Raw genomic sequence first — 19,440 nt, 5'->3', positions numbered from 1 at the left:
AGGCATATCCTGACCTCTTCAGATTCCTCCCTTTGCAAATGCTTTTTCTCTGCCCATTTGTTAATTAGAATCATTTTGCTTTTAAGAGAGAGAGAGAGAGAGAGAAAGAGAGAGAGAGAGAGAGAGAGAGAGAGAGAGAGAGAGAGAGAGAGAGAGAGACTGAGAGAGAATTAGAAATAGAAAGAGAAAAAAAGAGAATTTTTGGTTGACATAACTTGGAAGTTCAGGGGATCTAGAAATTGAATGACACCATGAAACCCTCATGCCCTTTCATCTCACATTGCTGCTTGCTTCTGTCTTCTTTGATCTTGACCAGGGCCTCTTTATTTGGTAACATGTCAGCAGTTTACAGCCCTCTGTGGTCATCTTTACACCAAAAATTCTGCAGGAAGTGGGGGTGGCTCTCCCAGCAGAGTGTAAGCATTGCTTCTAGACAGTTCTCTGATTGGCCTAGCTACTCTACCTGTCCCTGAGTCCTTTGGGGAATTGTGTACTGTGATGGGGTTCTGGGTCATATGCTCACCACAGGAAAAGGGAAGCAGAGTTAGCTTCATATGAATCTCATAGACAGAGCAGGATTACTATAAAGTAGGGGGGTCCCTAAAAAAGAAACATAAGGCAGAAAAGCCTGAAATGACTTTTTCTTCCCCATCTGTTAAGCTTCTATTCATTCATTCTTTAAGATTCAACTCTCAGATGTCACCTCTGCTTCCACAAAGGTTTAGCCATTCACTCCTCTGTGCTTCACTGGCCTTCTCTTCACACTTCTCTTAGACCCTATCCATGTTAGAGTTGAGTTACCTGCTAACGTGTCCATCTCTGGCTGAATGGCAAGGTTGGAGTTACTCAGGGTCAGGGAGCACATCCTAGGTATTTTTTGAATTCTCAACCTCAAATTCCCAGGGAACCTCTCCATCTAAGGGCTTATCACACCTGCCAATGAGCCAGGTCAGGGTCAGGTCTGGGCCTCATGTTATCTAGAATCATTAGAAGGTAGAAGATGGGTGCTCTGAGCTGTAAGAGAGGAACTTAAGGTGAAGGCACCCAAGAGCAGGCCCCTTCCCCCAGACTCCTGTTTCCTGAGGATAACTAAATAGTGAGAAAAGACCTAGGTCTGTCACCACAGTGCTCTTAAGGACTCTCTGCTGCCCCTGGTGCCACCAGAATTTCCCCAGAGTGTAAGACCTTCCCTAGAACCATGGAAGGGGCAACACAGGCTCCCTAGGTGGCTTTTCAGAAGAGGCCCATTACACAGCACCAAACTTCAGGTCATTACAAAGTTATTCCCAACTTGTCTGAAGGCAAGAATAACCTTAGATGCTATTTATTTATTTATTTATTTATTTATTTATTTATTTATTTAATGGAAATATTAGTAGTTCTTACCTAATAGGTTTTTTATGATAATTGAGTTAATTCATGCCAAGCACTTAGTTCCTGGCATATAGCAAGAACTTAGTAAATATTAACCTTTAAACAAAATACAAACAAAAAAATACTGGAGGAGGAAAGTGGCATTAGTAAAATCAGGCCCAGCTATGGAGCCACCCCTGATCCTTCTCTAGGGGTTACAAAGCTGGTAATTACATCCAGCCAACACTTCCTGAGGGCTTTGCAATCCCATTAGCCTATTGAAGTGCTCCCAGGCAAAGGCCAGGTGGCCACAGGTCAGTGGTTGCAGAAGCTCAGCAGGTGATTATGATGAGATTTTTGATCTTCCTGCCTGTGGGGGGGGGGGGGGGGCGGGGAGGGAGGAGGAAAACAAGGTGGGTGGGGGATGAGCTGCAAGGAGAAAGTAGGAGGGGATATGTGCAGTGAGGAAGAAACCAAGCATTGTGATTGGTCCTGGATTTTTCTGCTGTTGTTCTTGTGTTTTGTGAAGTCTGGATAAGCCTAGGAAACTCCCCAGCTCTCATTCTGAGGACTGCTCAGTGGCAGGCAGGGCATGAAATGCCTCCCTTCCACCCCTGATGACTCTATGGGTCTCTCCAGGACAGGACAGCAAGTATGCACCTTCACAGACTGCAGCTTGACTGAGCTTTCTTGTTCAGCAATACGACTTGTGCTAAAGAGCTGTGAGAAGTTCCTGGGCCAGCCTCTGCTGCCCTACCTACCTATTCAAAAAAGGAAAAAAAAATCCCTTGAGGAAAATTAAGCAAAAAATCACAAATTTTAAAATGAAACTAGGTCAAAATGCACTCCGGTGTGACAATGAACAATAGAAGCTCCGAGAACTAAGAGCAAAGACATTTAAGCCTTTTGTCATTATGGGAAAAGGAGTGATTCAATAGGTTTTTCTCTACAAGTAATAGAAAGGCTAAATTCCCTTCCTTTCTGCTTGGAGTGAGGTCTTAGTTACTGGACAGTGTATTGAGTGGCCTGGAGTGTGTCCCGTTCCCCAGGAACCACCTTGCTGTCTCACTTGCTTGCGACATCAGGCCACTGCTTGTGCAAACTTCCCACCCACCCAGTGAGGACAAATGGGCCTGGATATCTGCTTTTTATGAGTTGAATCACTCTAAGGAAGTCACTTTACCTCCTAAGACTTAATTCTCTTATCTGTAAAGTCCAGGGAGCAACACAATGGGCCTTATAGGGTTGTTGCTGACAAAATGAGAGAAGTGCACTCGGCACACTGATGCCATTGATTAGATAGGCGTGAGTGTGAGCTCTCTGCCCTCAAGTTCCTCATGGTAGGTTGGGTGGGGATATCACCTTTTCTAGGTGCTGGAAGGATGAAATGGGAGAGGGCTGGGCACAGAGGAGAAAAGTTCAATGCATGGCAGCTTTTACTATGAACCACATGAATGTCTACCCCTGAACCGCAGACCAAGTAAGGAATGTTCCTTTTTCTCAGATTCCAAACTTTGTGTAAACATTAGCCAGGGACTGTGAAGCTATTCTTCATATTAACCTTAGTGAATTGGCTTGGGATCAGGAATGTCAGACCATCCCTCCAAGTCCAGCAGGATGGCTCTGGGCACCGTTCTGGCACTTCTGTGGATGATGGTCCAGTGGCTCCAGAGCGTTTCTTGTCCTTGAAGCACCTCCTCAATAAGGGGTTTCTACAACCCCATTCATCCTATAACCTTGCTTTGTGTTTCCCCCGATGCCCTGCCATCAGTGGGGGAAACAAGAAATTAATGAAGGCAGATCTCCTGGTCAGCAGGTGGGTAGTGGATTAGGGAAAGGGCTGATGGTGACACTTTGGGAGCCTCACCTCTTTAGCATGTAGATATTCATTTCGGCAGGCCTTCTGATCATCCGGTTTTCCACATATAAGGAAACCGAAGACAGGTTTCATATAGGCAAATCTCTTAAACTACCATGTATACACTTTTACAGTCATATTTATATGTTTTAGTCACATATATTTTTCTTCTAGAGGAAAGCATACTTAGGAAAATTAATAATGTATTCCTCTGATTACCTTTTAGTTAAAATGAATACACACAGCCTCACCTTTGATCTCTTTGGGTAGGGTAAAGTTAAGCCTGGCACATATGGAATACTATTTAGAGTTCACAGTGTTATTTTAATTTCATAGTATATTTGAATTTCAGATCTTGAATTTCATATCAGGAAGCTGAATCCAGCCAAACTATAATGTGGAAATATCTCTGATCAAGGCATAAAACTGTACTTTAACCAGTCACAACTCCCCTTCCCAAAGTCTTGAAAAACAACATTTATTCATTAAGCACTTTTTCCTCTGTTGTCAACACAGTCAATATCCTATCTAATAAAAGAGTGATATGCAAATTGACCGTCACACCAAGACACAAGATGGCTGCCTCCATGTGGTCAAAGATGGTTGCCCCCATGTGGACACAAGATGGCTGCCACAAGATGGCCGCCACAAGATGGCCTGCAGGGGAGGGCAGTAGTGGGAAGTTAGGGGTGACCGGCCAGCAGAGGAGGGCAGTTGGGGGAGACCAGGCTAGCAAGGGAGGGCAGTTGGGGGGAACCCAGGCCTGCAGGGGAGGGAAGTTGGGGGGGACTAAGCCTGCAGGGGAGGGCAGTTGGGGGAACCAGGCCTGCAGGGGAGGGCAGTTGTGGGTGATCAGGCCAGCAGGGAGGGCAGTTAGGGATGACCGGGCCAGCAGAGGAGGGAAGTTGGGGGAGACCAGGCCAGCAGGGGAGGGCAGTTGCAGGGGGAGAGGGGGCAGGCCTGCAGGGGAGAGCAGTTGGGGGGGACCAGGCCTGCAGGGAAGGGTAGTTGGGGGGGACAAGGCCTGTAGGGAAGGGCAGTTGGGAGCCGATAGTCCTGGATTGTGAGAGGGATGTCCGACCACCCGTTTAGGCCTGATCCCACTGGGATTGGGCCTAATCAGACGGTTGGACATCCCTCAAGGGGTCCCAGATTGGAGAGGGTGCAGGCTGGGCTGAGGGACACCCCCCCTTCCCGTGCACGAATTTCATGCACCGGGCCTCTAGTATGTGTATAACTCTTTATTCCCTACACTGTGATTACCTTGTTGATGAATTATCAGTAGCAGGGTTTTTTGGACTACTTCTCCTCTGTGCCTTGCATGCTCTTGGCCACATGCCACCACCACCCAATCAGAATATGCTCAGGAGTATATTTTTCAAGCTAGCCTAAGAAAAATAGGGTTAGAAAGATAAAGCTATTGGTCATGTCATGTACTTTAGAGTCAAATGTATAGATTTTTGCAGAATATCTGTTCTATTGCTTTCTTCTGTTGATTCATTGACTCCAAAATGTGCATTGGGAAACTAGGGAGAAGCTGGAGGAGAGTTAGGAAGGGTACAAAAGTCTATACCATGAGAGCAATATTATATCAAGAGCCATGAACTGGATCATAGGCAACTCATATGCAATGACCATATTTTAGGCTTCATCAATCTCAGAAACATAGAACTGGGCTGAGGAAGGAAAGCCCAGGTGGGGGAAGGGGAGACTGTGATTATGTGTGGAGGGATGGGACTTGTACTCCAGCCTGCTATGAGCCAGCCACTATGTGGGGCACTTTTACATGTCCTCTCATGCACCATGCCTAACCTGCCTGGCAGGCATGATTATTGTCATTTTATCGAATTAAAAACTCACATGCCTAACGTAACACAGCAGATAAGTGGGATCCAGAATTCTAATCCAGACCTGTCTGGCTCTAATGAAGATGTTCTTTCTATTATATTATGAAGGGTACATTAATAGAGGGCTTGTTAATAATTGTTTGGATAAATTATATAATGAGTCAGATGAAGGCACCATTTATTTTATAATATTGAGGATAATAAACACTATTCTGATTGGGTCTTTTCTGCTTGAAAATAACTAGATTTATAGTAGAAAACCAAAAAGATTTGAGTTCATTCAGTCATTCCCATATTTGCATGTACTGAACTGCCTACATTGGAATACAATCCCTGAGCCCTAGAAGCTCACATTCTCTGGGGAGAGATAAGCATGTTATTAAATAATGCTATAGCAGGGTATATCAAAGGATGGCTAGGACAATAACTCTATCTGTGGAGTAGAAACAGGTTGCACAAATTCAAAATGTCACAGATCCTCAAAGGGTTGTCAGTTCTTCCTCCAAAGTACCTCTGAAATCCCTCCTTCCCTCCTCTCCACATATGGCCCCTGTTTACAGAGGCCTGTGCCATCCTCCTAGCTGGTCTAGGGGCCTCCAGTCTCTTGCTCCTTCCATTTAGTTTCCACATTGCCTCCAGCAAGATCTTTCTAAAACCCTAGCCTTGCCATGGAGTTCTAAAACTCCTCAGTGGCCCCACACTGCTGTAAAGGTGAAGTCCATCCGGCCTAGCCCCTTCATGACTTTTCCACATTATATGGGATGGCCAGCATGCTGACTGGCTGACCCCTTCCCATCTCAACCCCTCACCCCCTTCAGGACTTGGCGCCTGTGTCCCAGGCCATCTGTGAGCCATACCCCCTTCACTATAGCCCTTGATAATGATTTATTCATACCCCTCCCACCCCCATAAACCTGAACCTCTTGAGGTTCCTATTTATCTTTGGATTTCCCAATTCACCTTAGTGGAGCTGCAGTAGCATAAAGTAGACACCCATAAATGTCAAATAAAAATTGAAAATACATTTAGCACTGAGCCTTAAAGATTGAATTTGCTGGCTAAACAAGGCAGAAAGACTACTCCGGGCAGAAGGAAGAGCATTTGCAAAGTGCAGAGGTATGAACCTGCAAGACAAGTTCATGAGAAGCAGGTAGTCTGGGTAGGGTGTGGCTGTGCATCATGGGAGTGGGTGGGCATGGGGAGCAGCAGTAGTGTCCAGAGATGGGACTAGAAAGGTCAGCTGGCCTGGCTTGTGAGCAGCTTCATCCTGTTGTGACAGGACATCATCTCTAGCACTTATGCATGGGCTCCCTGAGTCTGGACAACATTGCTGTCCCACCGCCTGGAAAATGAGGGTAACACTGGGGCTGCAGTTCCGGGTGTGTTTGCCCAGGTGGGTGAGCCAGGATATGCTCAGATTGGTGAGTGTCCAGCTCTGTGGACTATTAAATATTTTTAATATAGTAACATCCACCTCCCAGATTGTTGGAATGATTAAGCTTGAAAGCTTTGAGAGTTCAAGTCCCCAGCAGTTGTCAACCAGGTTCTTTATTGTTTTCCTTTAGACCTGGCTAAACAGTAAGCGTTACCTGGTGGTTTTGCCCCCGGGTGAGGCTCTGTGCTCCAACTTGGCTTTTTTATTTCTTTCATTGTTGTACTTATTTATTTTAGAAACAGACATTTTTAACAGCTGTGCATTTCCTGTCCCTTTGTTTTCCAGTCAGTGGTGTATTTCCTCACTCTTTGAGGTTGACACTTCAGATGTCTGTTCTCTGGCCCATGTGTTGGAAAAATTTATTGCACTGCCTTGGGCCTCTATCTCACCATCCCAACCAATTCACAACCCAGAGCTATTTTATCCGGTGGCTTTTTCCATTGTATTGGGAAATGAATCTTAAGGGTTACAGTCTAGATCTGCTAGGAAATTCATTCTGGGATGTTTGCCCACATCCACTGGCATTTTCAAAAGGAACCCCAGGTGCCTATATTAAAACCAGCAGGACCACTTTGGGCCTCTACTGGAGTCCATCCGCCGCTTAGTGCTCAGCCTGAGCCTGGAAATTAAAGATGTAAGAGATAGGATGATAGAACCAAAATCTCTAAGTGGGGGTGCAGTGCCTCCCTTATTCCTGAAGACTCACCCCACAGGTCCTGGGTGTATTAGTCAAAATATGCCATCACAGGGTGCCAATCTCCTTCTTTGCTTCCACTAGACATTTCCCACTTAATAGATAACTTAATTTACCTATTACTTAATGTGTTTGAATTAGAGTCAGAGAGGTCACAGTTGAAAAAGGAAGCCTGCTGCTACTGCGGCTTCTCCTCCCAAGATGGTGTTTGATTTAGCTGTATAAACAAATGACCGCATCCTCGAGAGGTCTTGAGCACAGCTGCCTGCCCTGCAGAGAGCTCCAGCCTCTTCCACCAGGATGAACTCCGCTTCCTGGTGACGATCAGCAAAACAGCTGGCCAGGAATTGCAGGACTTGCGTGGACTTCAAATGGTGGTGGGTTTTGCTAATGCTGTTCGGAATTGAAAGGGACAAGGAAACCCCTTTTCTTCATTGACTGCCTTTGGCTATTGTAGGGCATTATAGGATTCTCTTTGGGATGCTGAACTCTGGTTACAAAGTTTGCCCAGAATCTGCCTCTAAGGCCATAAGACACTATCTCTTTATTCACTGACAATGCCCTTTAAATTCTTTTTCCAGTAGTAATGCTATATTTATACTGTGCTTCTTACACTGGCCAGTTCTTATTCTATCTCCATTCTTTCCTAGCATCCATGATGGCACAATTTCTTTTTGTGTAGAACCATATAGCGTTTATAGATAGACTCCATGGCCTCAACCTCATTAGAATGTACTATGTTTCAACTTACAAGCTAATCAGACTAGACCAAATATGTATGTCAAAATCAATGACCTTGGCTAAGGGTTTCGTCATTCATTTTTGCCTCCCCAATGCATTCATGAACATACTCACATGAAGAGGCAGACTCATTAGCCAAGATTTTAACTTCCGGGATCAGAGCAAGTATCAATAAGGAATGAGGAGGTGGCCTCCACATTAGATTTTAATGGTACATTATGCGTTATAATCAGAGGACGACCCAGGGACTTCTGATTAATGTCCAAAGCAGTTTCCACAATTGCTTGGCCTTGACCTCAGGAAGATTTGGTGAGGATGACTTTGGATTAGCTATCAGACCTTCTCTGGGTAGAATTGTCTGACTTTTACCTAATGGCCAGTGAGCAGCGAGTCATTGGGTTGCCTCCCCTCCCCCATTGCTCAGGTGGGGTGTGAGGCTTTGGTTTCTGTCCATAGCATTGGTCTCACCAGATGAGGGGCTGTGGATAAGTTCAGGATGGGTTGTGTTCCCAGACATATTATTGAAAGAAAATAACTACCTTCCTCCCCTGGCAAATAGCTGTCATGAATGAAAGGTAACCTGGCAGAGGCTTAAAAGCCACTGCACTCTGTTGACTTTCAGGATATTTTACAAAAACAGTAATAAAAATGGCTTGTATTGAGACAGTTTAACTATGTGGTTAACCATGTAGTGAACTAGGCTCTATCCAGAGGACGTTCACTGCGGCTCACTGGGCCTCATAGGTGAGATAGGTGAGTCTGGAATGAAAATTGTAACGGAATTCCTAAGGTGGTTGTGTGGCTTCAAAGGACTAATACAAGCAAAGCCCTTGGGCCAGTTTGGAGCACATGGTGAGCCTCCAATAAGCCTCAGCTTTTATTCTTCCACGAGGCACTGGCTGGCCCTTCGCAAACACCATCATGTGATCCTCAGAACACAGATTTGAGGTAGAACATATCTCAGTTCCAGAAAGAGGGAAACACGCCACACAGGTGGGAACCGACAGAGTCAGGATGGCCTTCGAGGCCTTTGTCTCTTAAACACTACACAGCACTTTCCAAGATGACGAAGATGAATCCAACTTTGAAACCGGGTCAGATGTTTCAGGGTAGAAATGAGTGTTTGCAAACCTTTTAAGTTTTGTTTTTCCAGAGAGTATCAGGGTAGCAATCTAGGGGGACACAGCAGGAAACTCGACTGAATAAGCTGCCTGATAAAACAGCCAGGATGGGCCCACGTCACTACAGGGCTCAACAATGTCACCAAAAACATCAGCCACTTGTTCCCATATAAATTTCCCTTTAAGACATGAAAGGGGACTTCAAAGAGAATGGACTAGCCAGCTTGGAAAGTCACATATGACAATACATTTTTTGTTTGTTTGTTTGTTTTTTGTTTTTGCTTCAGTGGGAGTTGAGCTCTCATCAACATCATAGCAAAAGTTTCCTTTTCACTGTTTTTTTTCCTAGTTAATCATATGAATTTAGGGTGTGTTGGATTAGGTTCAAAACACACAATAATAAAGCTATATTTCTTGCAGCATTCAGGACTTCTAAATTCAATTCAATTTAATGAATACTTTCTGAGTCCCTTTCATGAGAAAATGCTGTTATGGAGACCATGATGAACAAGTGGGGCACGGATCTCAAGGAACTCACTGTATCTGGAGCTGTGCTGACCTGCCCAGTAGCCAGTGCCATGTGTGGCTTTTTAAATGTAAATTAATTAAATTGAATGTTCGGTGCCTCAGATGCACTAGCCACATATCAAATGCTCAATGACCAAATGGGGTTACTGGCTGCTATATGGATTGGGTATCGGTGTAGAACACTTCCCTATTCCAGAAAGTTCTACTGGACATTGCTCTTGTAGGGCAAGAGATCTTCCATTTCAGGAATTATGTTACTCTGTCTTTGTGGTTGGAGTGTGCCTTACCCTTGGAGTAACGTGTGGGGAATAGCCCCACCCTCAGGCTCCACACTTGAAGACATGGATTTGGATTCTGCTTCTGACCTATATTGACCTTGGGCAAGGCCCTTTGCCCCTTGCCCCTCTGATGCCACTTTCCTCACAGGTAAAGCAAGGACATCAGACCACAAGATTTCTACAGCTCCTTCTCTCCAAATAACCTGTAAGGCTGTGAGTGAATTGGTAGAACATCGTGTGTGTGTGTGCGTGTGTGTGTGTGTGTGTGTGTGTGTGTGTGGAGGTGAGGGAGGGGGAGACGACAATATGCCACAGCTAAAAGAAACTACAAAGTTCATCTCCCAAAATAATTATTTTGTTTTTATTTTAGAAATTTATTTGCAGATTCACTCTAATTGCGATTTTAAAATTCTATTTATGCAGCCCTAAACTCACCAAACTGACTTAAAAATTGAGACTATTTCATTATTCATTTTTGTAGAATGTCAAGGTCTCTCTAAAAAAAAACTTAATTTTTAAAAAAAATATTCTCTAGCAGTTCCACTTTGATACCTGTTTGCCTGAGCAGGAGACTGCCAGCTCTCTTTCCCACAGCGCGTGGAGTACTGACAAACACTGGGAGTGTGGTCTTGGACTGTGGTGCAAGCCTACATTATTTCTATCTAGAAAAAAAAAAGAATATTTACTGAGGACCTTCGATGTCATGAGGCACTTACGTCCTCATCTCACATAAGGACTGGCCATTGTTAGGCTGGGCAATGCCTGTTTGCAAAAGAATAACTGACTGAAGAAAAATTTCCATTTCCCTTAACCCAATGATATGTGCCTACACTTACTGGTATTTCTTAGAGAAATACCAATTCCATTTCATTGTAAAATAACTATCTTATCTTAGCTCTCTAGATTTTTTCAGGTACCATATTTCTCCTTCCTATATCAGCTGGGAAAGGAAAGCTTCCTTTGTTTTCTTTCTTTTTATCTCAAAGACTGAGAACATTACAGGGGCCCCGCTCCCAGGATGCGGAGTCTGGGGCATGACATTTAGCTCAGAAGGCCCAAGGAGGGTTGGATTGCAAAACCTTGTTCAAATTCAGCTCCTCAGTGAAGAGTTCTGGTTCACCCTGGGTGGGATTCAGCAGTGAGGGGTTTTGGTAAATGACTTGGTCTTGCCTGCATCTTACCAGTGCGGCTGGAACTTGGGTCTCTGATCAGGTCCTTACAATCAGTCCACCTTTCTCACTTCTTCATTTCTCCTGGTAATTGCCAGAGCAACTGCACTGGAGTTTGATACCCATTCTACCATTTTGGGGAAGTGACTCAGCCTCTTTGAGCCTAAGTTTCCTGAGCTGCAAAGGGAGGATAAATAATAACTGGTCTCCTACTTTACAAGATAGCTGTGAGCATCTGGAGGGCCTGTGGACCCAGCAATACCCGTGGCTCCTGGTGGTGGGGGGTGGAGACGGGGAGAGAAATCTGGGCCTGTGTTGGAGAGTGGGGAGAGAACCCAGGGCTGCTACGTTCTAGCTGTCTGACCTCTGGCAACCCTCCCGTGTTCAGTTTCTCTTCATAAAATAAGCATTCCAGGTCACTCAGGCTCTGTGAGAGTGAATTTGTTCCTTTAAGCCTGACTGATGTCAACAGCTTTCTAACCACTCTTCCTGCTTCCCCCTTTGCCCCACCAGTGATCTTTTGGAAACACGATCTGATCCCATATGTCATGCCCTTGCTTAAAACCCTACAGTGATTCCTTGGGGCTTTTATAAAGGGATTGTCCAGAACACTCCTGGTTTTAGCTCAGAGAGCCTCGTGTCCCAGAAAACCCCTCCATTAGTTGGTCACACTAGAGAGTCTAGCAGAGTAACCCATCTGGTCCCCACCCACCTTCCTAGTGCTCATCTCTCACCATTCATCTCTCTTTACCTACATAATTCAATGCACATTGGAACTACTGGGTAATGTTTGACACAATGCTGATACCCAGCCCTACCTCTTGAGAATCTAATTCCATTGTTTGGAGTGGGGCCTGAGCGTGGGCATCTTTTTAAAGCTCCCCAGTGGCTCTAAGGCACAGCCAAGGATGGGAGCCACTGCTCTATTCTTGCAGATCTCCAGACCCCACATGCTGTTTCCTGTGCTTGAGTAGACCTTTCTCTTGTGTTCCTCCTGTTGGCTAATTCCTGATCATCTTCATCCTACTCAGGAGTCTCTTTCTCCAGGGAGCCCTCCAGGAGTCCTCCAGGTAAACTTAGCTACATCCCTCCACTGGGCTCCCAGACTACCTGGGCTTGCTTCATTAGAACCCGATAATTCTGCATTGTGATTATTGGTTTGCTCCAACCCTCTCCCTCATTAGGTCTTGAGTTTCCTTTGAGAAGAGATTTTATCTTTCCTCCTTGTATCCCTGGAGCCAAGCAGGCTCTGGCACACTGCAGGCTCTCGGTAAGTAGTCAGTGAACAAATTAATCAAGACAAGGCCATCTGACCTCTTGTGAGTTACATTCTAAGAAAGAAACATCAACACAGCAACCCTAGTGTATTATAGGAACAAGAGGTCAAGGAAAAAGCAGATCCAAGTGCCATATAATATTTTAATGACTTTATAAACAACCTCTAATATTCAAATTAAGTGAAACTCTTAGTTTTCCTCTTCTGTAGGTGATGATTTTTTTTTTTCTGTTCTGGGGGGAGAAAAAAGATATATTAGGAAATTCCTCCTTTACTGGCATTACCTGTCATAATACTGTGATTGGAAATGGTTCTCTGACTAACTCATTCTGGCCCTCCTTGTTCTTCCCTCAGCTGGCCTTCCTTGCGTGTTTGCAGAGAGGCAGGAAGGTTCACTATTTCTGTCTTTAAAACGCTTTTATCGGCAAGCTTTCTGATCTTCAAAGCAGCCTGTATTCAATGTGACCCCACTCCCTTGACTCCCATGCTGGGGAGTAAGAGCTGTGGGTATTATTGTCATTTTGACAACTTGCATATTTGGACAGCCTTGGACAGCCGGATTGTACAGACCTGGCTAAATCTGCAGGGTTTAAAACAAGTCAGCATTTCCTAGCCCGCTTTCACCCCCAAATCTAGACACATTGAAAAATTAACACCAGACTCCAGAGTTAAGCAAACAGTAAGTTTATAGATCCCCTTGCATTTGACCCGCCCCCTGGGGCAACAGCCCTTATCCTCTGCCCCTTATTGCAATTGAATCTTTGCCGTTGGTGTTCCTTAAACTCTCCCAACCTTTGTGATTATCTGTAGTGCTTAGTCCTGGACAAATTTGAAAGCTACGATGATGAGATCCAGCTCACACAACGAGCCCTGTCTCTGCTGGAGGAAAACAGATTCTGGGCTGGTGTGGTGTTCCCTGACATGTATCCCTGGACCAGCTCCCTACCACCCCATGTGAAGTACAAGATCCGGATGGACATAGATGTGGTGGAGAAAACCAATAAGATCAAAGACAGGTGAGGTTTCAGGCAATCTCAGAAGGCCCTGGGCATCCCCAAGGATGTAAGAGGCAAGGAGAGGGGCCACCCATCTCCTCCTAGGACAGGAGAGTCACTTGAAAAGGCAGAGGAACACTTTGGTATCAAAGAACTAAACTAACCAGTGGGTGAGGCCCGGAGAGCTCAGATACCCGCTCTTCATACCCTCAACTCTGCACTTTTCCCTGACTGGCCTTTGTGCAACTTGGAGATAGAAACCTCTAGGTACTGAATTATCTTCAAATGAAGATTCTGCAAATGGTGTTTCTTCAGAGTCACTTAGAAATTACATTTGGTACAGAGCGAGGGATTGAAACTGGATTCAGTCTCTAAATTCATACAGTTAAATGAGAGAAAGTAGGAAATCTTGTAAAGCTCAAAGTAGAGTCCTTGAATGAAAGCAATTACAAGTCACGTTGTAGCTAATAGTCATAACTGAGATTTAAATTGTAGTTAGAAATCAGAATTGGATAGCTTGATTGGGGAAAGGTTTCCAGAGTGGGTTCTGAATCACCTTGTGCTTGTGAGGTGTCCATTCCCCTTCCCATCCTTCACCCCTCCCTCCGTTTTTTTCTTAGGTATTGGGATCCTGGTCCCAGAGCTGATCCCGTGGAAGATTTTCGATACATCTGGGGAGGGTTTGCCTATCTGCAGGACATGATTGAACAGGGGATCACAAGGAGTCAGGCCCAGGCTGAGGTTCCTGTTGGAATTTACCTCCAGCAGATGCCATACCCATGCTTCGTGGATGACTCGTGAGTGGGAGGCTCCAAATCCCGTTTGCGATGAGCTAATCAGTTTGCTGGAGTCGGGGGGGGGGGGCGGTATGGGGGGAAGATGCTCCACAGGCTTTAGTGTCTTTGTAGAGAAACCTGGGGACTAAGGCCAGCTTGGAGAGAATGGAGCTCTGACTGAGCGGTCTGCTTCTCCCAGGCTGGCTGGCTCCAGGCAGGGCCAGATGGGCAAGTGAAGTGGCAGGGAGAAAGGAGTTGGTTTTGTGGGTGGAAAAGGGAAGGTGAAAATTAAATCAAGTGAGTGAAGTTGGGGGAGGGGATAAAGGCTTTTTAAATTTCTACTACATAGTATGTTTGGTATGTGGAAGGGTTCTGGTCAGTGTTTGCCCAATGATTGCCTAATCAACAAATGAGGACTCTGCATTGCAAGTAGGTCTGGTTCCTAGGAGCCTCAGAATAATGCAGCTCCTTCCCTCATTAACATTCCCATGATGTATGCTTAGTGAAAAGGTGGAGGAATGTGTTGGATGAGCTCAGGTCCTCCCTGCCTGCCCACCCCCATTCTCAGGCCTGTACGTTTGTTGGCCAGTAACAAGCAAAGCAAGTAACCTAGTGTTTTCTGAACATGCATCTGGGGAATGGTAAAAAGAGGGACAGAGAGGCAGAGGGGGCTGGGAGGGCTCATTTACCATGGTGGATGGGGACAGAAATGCTCCCAGGACAGAGGCAGAGATGTACAATTGGCTTAGGGATTCAACTCCTAGAAACAAACGGGGACGTTCACCACAGTGTTCATGTGTGTCTGTGGCAAAGAGAAACATGCACAGCCTGAAGAAAGGAAGAGTAGAAGTGCCAGCTGGCAAGACAATGAAATAAAACCCAGTATGGGCACAGGAAACCCTCTTTCAACATCCTAGAACAATCCATTCTCCTTCCTTGACTGACTCTACAGAAGACTACAGAGATAACAGTGACCATTCTGTATTAGTTTGGGTTGCATCATTAGACAGAGATGGAAAGTGAAGCCAGGGGCAAAAGCCCAAGTTCCACTTTTAGGATCAGAATAGGAGTGGCTGGCAAGGTAGTGGGTTAGACAGTGAGGAGACATGAGACAATAAGGATTCTGGCCATTCAGTGTGTGAGAGCCCTCTGGTGGCAGGTCCCAGAAGTGCAGGATTTATGAGGATAATTCTCTCCCTAGGGCCATCTTGAATGAAATCCTCCGATGCTATAATTGGGCCCTTCCTGTGACACCCAATAGTTTTCAATAGATAATAATTCCAAGAGATTTACTAGCATATCAAGCACAGGGAAAACAGGTATAAAGTTCACAGTAAAGTAATTCTAGATGGTCAAATCTATCCTGCTTGCTGGAATGGATAGCCACAGATTTACTCCACAGGTACATGGCTGGTGGAGTCAGTGGCTATTGGATCACTGATTGATTTGTTGGTGGCCCTCTAAAAGGGCCACTCTGATTAGTTATTTTGTGCATCTTCCTGCATAACTGGGGTTTGATCCTCCAGAATAGATAGTGCTTCCTGCTTGGAGAGCCCAAGTATTGATCTCACCACCACCAGTTCTCTTTATTTGTGGTCCATATTTTTGGGCTTCAGTGTCAGTTGATATATATCTATCTACTCCAGTCACATGCCACATCAGCAAGTCTGCAGTACTTTCCTTCAAGATCTTACAAGTAGGTATATACTGTGTAACATACTATATAGTACAACTTTATTTACACATTTTACTTATAGAGCATTCATCTGGACCAACTAAAAAGCTACCATCCTGCTCTAAAGAAAAAATAATTCTTCAGGGAAAAGTGCAATGTGTTAAAGATTCAAGCCCATTGGAGATTTTCCAGCCTTTTTTATACCAGGGCTTTGTTCTTAACACATTCATTCAACAAACATTTACTCTACCTCTACCAGGTACAGGGAATTCTACTATTCTGCTTCTCTCCTCTTGCTTCAGTTTTATGATCATCCTGAACCGCTGTTTCCCTATCTTCACGGTGCTGGCCTGGATCTATTCTGTTTCCATGACTGTAAAGAGCATCGTCTTGGAGAAGGAGTTGAGACTGAAGGAGACCTTGAAAAATCAGGGTGTCTCCAACACAGTGATTTGGTGTACCTGGTTCCTGGACAGCTTCTCTATCATGTCAATGAGCATCTTCCTCCTGACAATATTCATCATGGTAAGCCAGATGGAAAAGGCCCGGAAAATCCTGAATAGTTTGTTCCTCCCACCTTTACACCTGTTAATGACATTGTGCCTAGATTAGTCACTGGCCACCAAGAATTGTATGAAATGCAACTGCCCAGCCATTTCAGCCAAGGTGGAAGAAAGAGAGACAAAGTCTCACCTAGGAAACCACTGTGTCATAGTATCTTCCCTGCTCCTACTTCCCGCCCAGAGAGCCACAGTCTACATAGATTATCTAGCCCCTTTCCATGGATTATCTGTAGAAGCTGCTGTTAGCAGAGCCCAGTGCAGGGTTATTTTATGTGTAAAGGGTTCTCTCCCTTTAAACACAGAAGAAATTAATACAAAGAATATTCTCTTAGGATGACAGTCCGAACCACCAGCTGGGTTGGGAATGTGGAGAGCCTTTTCAGTGTATTAGGTGAGAGGACCTGTACTGTTTAATTATCTTCATGGTCTGACCATTCATGGTTTGACCACAGAACATCCTGCTGAGTGCAGAATCTTCAAGACTTCTGTTTCAAAGGATGGAATTAGGAGTCTAACTTTTCTCAGTGATAGAAGTTTTATGGCCTCTGACAGCATACACAGGTCCATCCTCTGCAAATTTGCAGTTCCTTCCTTCACAAGCCAGACTTGGAAATAAAACACTATTTCATTATTTCACAATTACCTCATATTATTTTATATTATTTCACGCTATTATCCTCAATTTTTAGTTCCTCCAGAGTGATAAGGACATAAATTTAGCTCGTTTTTGGTATTTATTTGGTGAGATTTGATAAAAGTTTTAGAGCTCAGGCTTTGCAAGCTCCTGATATGGTGTCATCAAGCTCATTCTGCCTCTTTACCATCATCATATTCAGTGACCCTTTGCACTAGGCAATGTGTATTGACCCACAGACTCTGGTTAAGTGTATGCCATCCATGCTGGACCATACCTGGTGTCTACCTGGTTCAGGAATGTTCCATTACATATCCTGTCCAACCAATACATATCCATTTAAATTAAATCCTATCCCTTCCTTATGCAGTAAAATGTACTAGGTCTGAGGGGTTTTGATTTTAGTGTTGCACTCAAGTCCAGTGAACTAGAGCACTATCAAAACCAATGCTACCCTAGCAAGTTTGGCTCAGTGGAGAGAGCATCAGCCTGCAGACCAAAGGGTTCTGGGTTTGATTCCGGTCAAGGGCACGTACCTTGGTTGCAGGCTCCTCCCTCGGTCAGGCCCTGGTCAGGGCACATGCAGGAGGTAACCAATCGATGTGTTTCTCTCACATCGATATTTCTCTCTGTCTTTCCCTCTCTCTTGCACTCTCTCTAAAAAAAAAAAAAATCAATGGAAAAAGATCCTTGGGTGAGGATTAACAGCAACAACAACAACAACAACAAACTAATGCTGGTGTAGAGGTCATTCTGATCCACAGAGTTGAGGGAAAGCTGAGCGCCTTGTCTTTGTCTAGGCGTCCCTTGTTCCTTCAGTCTGCTACTTTCCCCACTACCAAGACATTTGTGTCCTCAGAACTAAAGGAGTCAAAATGCATAAGCATCTGACTTACACAAAATGCATAAACCTGCATGACATCATGCAATGACCATGAGACTTGTTGCTGGTGACATTGAGATCTGCCTTCCTAAGAATGAGCATTAGGACTTCAAAGCTTCTAGGATGTGAGGTAAAGAATGTTCACCATGAGTTGCTTGTACAAAAAGCTTCCGCCTTGTGGGAACCAGAACATTGTTCTTCTACTAATGATGGAAACAGAGCTTTCTACAGCAAAATAGGATTTTCCCTTTAACAACACTCCCATCTTTCCCTTGTCCTTCCTTCCCACCTCAGCTACGCAGGAAAGAAGCTGGAAGCTGGTACAATGGGAAGGTTCACTTGTTAGTCAAGCTATTAAGAGCAAAAAAGAAAAGTGGATTTTACAGGAAAACCAAAGCTAGTGATTGTTGAATCGGTCAAGTGAATTTCATCTCTGCCTTCAATCCATGAGAAATTATAAAGCCCTAGAAGTTTATGGGACTTTGCATTGAGCTGAGATAAGAAATGGATTTCATTCTTCTGAGAATAGCAACAACCATCTTAAAATTCTTCCAGCCCAAAGCCACAGGTTTAGCTGTGGACTTGCTTTCATTGCACTGTGTGTGATGAAGGAGATTCAGGGAAAGGAGTGAGCTTTCCAGGGTCATGTAGAGACCTCTTCGACACAAAATCATAAGCTCTGAGTCTTAATCTTGACTTTTACTTAGATTTCCTCGAAGTTTAGTCATAGTTAAGCATGCATTTCTTCCACCTCTCTTTGCCATTTGTTTTATTCTATTTTTAAAAATCTGTTCTACCAAAGCCCAGCTGGCATGAGGGCATGAATGGAAGAGAAAGAGTAGCAATAGCAGATAAGTAGCACATTTGTTCTACTCAACTCTCAAATGCCCATGACAAATCCTGCTAATTGGTCTCTCTTTCCCCCTGAGAGGAACCCAGTGCTGCAGGGCACCACTACCAATGATTCAGAACCAGTTCAAGAGATGAACCTTATTCGTATCTTTATGTTTCGAAGAACAGGGCAATCTATATATATATATATATATATATATATATATATATATATATATATATATATATATATATATATTTGGAGTTATGTGCAAAGGGTAAAAATCCTCATAGGATACCATAGGAAAGAAGAACCAAGAAGCCCTAATTCATTTTTTTTTAATTTTAATAAATCTTTATTCAGATTATTACAATTGTTTCTCCTTTTTCCCCCATAGCTCCCCTCCACCCAGTTCCCACCCCACCTTCTGCCCTTACCTCCCCCACACTGTCCTCATCCATAGGTGTATGATTTTTGTCCAGTCTCTTCATGAACCCCCCATACCCCTTTCCCCCTGAGAATTATCAGTCCACTCCCTTTCTATGCCCCTGATTCTATTATATTCACCAGATTATTCTGTTCCTCAGGTTTTTAATTCACTTGATTTTTAGGTTCACTTGTTGAGAGATATGTATTTGTTGTTCATAATTTTTCTCTTTACTTTTTTCTTCTTCCTCTTCTTTAAGAATACCTTTCAGCATTTCATATAATACTGGTTTGGTGGTGATGAACTCCTTTAGCTTTTTCTTATCTGTGAAGCTCTTTATCTGTCCTTCAATTCT

At 44.3% G+C, this 19,440-nt stretch overlaps 1 protein-coding gene across 1 annotated transcript in view; it reads left to right on the top strand.

Moving 5' to 3' along the window:
• Positions 1-19,440, top strand: part of ABCA4 (ATP binding cassette subfamily A member 4) — a gene marked incomplete at its 5' end in the record, with an annotated part of 130,323 nt that overhangs the window by 43,005 nt on the left and 67,878 nt on the right. Inside the window, 3 exons of the mRNA XM_080655604.1 lie at positions 13,111-13,316; positions 13,916-14,092; positions 16,049-16,271. Of these exons, the coding sequence (XP_080511730.1) occupies positions 13,111-13,316; positions 13,916-14,092; positions 16,049-16,271 (606 nt within the window). The remainder of the gene's footprint in view (positions 1-13,110; positions 13,317-13,915; positions 14,093-16,048; positions 16,272-19,440) is intronic.

This window comes from Plecotus auritus (genome assembly GCF_963455305.1).
Source record: "Plecotus auritus genome assembly, chromosome: 2".
Lineage (NCBI taxonomy): Eukaryota > Metazoa > Chordata > Mammalia > Chiroptera > Vespertilionidae > Plecotus > Plecotus auritus.
This window is presented reverse-complemented; position numbering and strand designations above follow the sequence as displayed.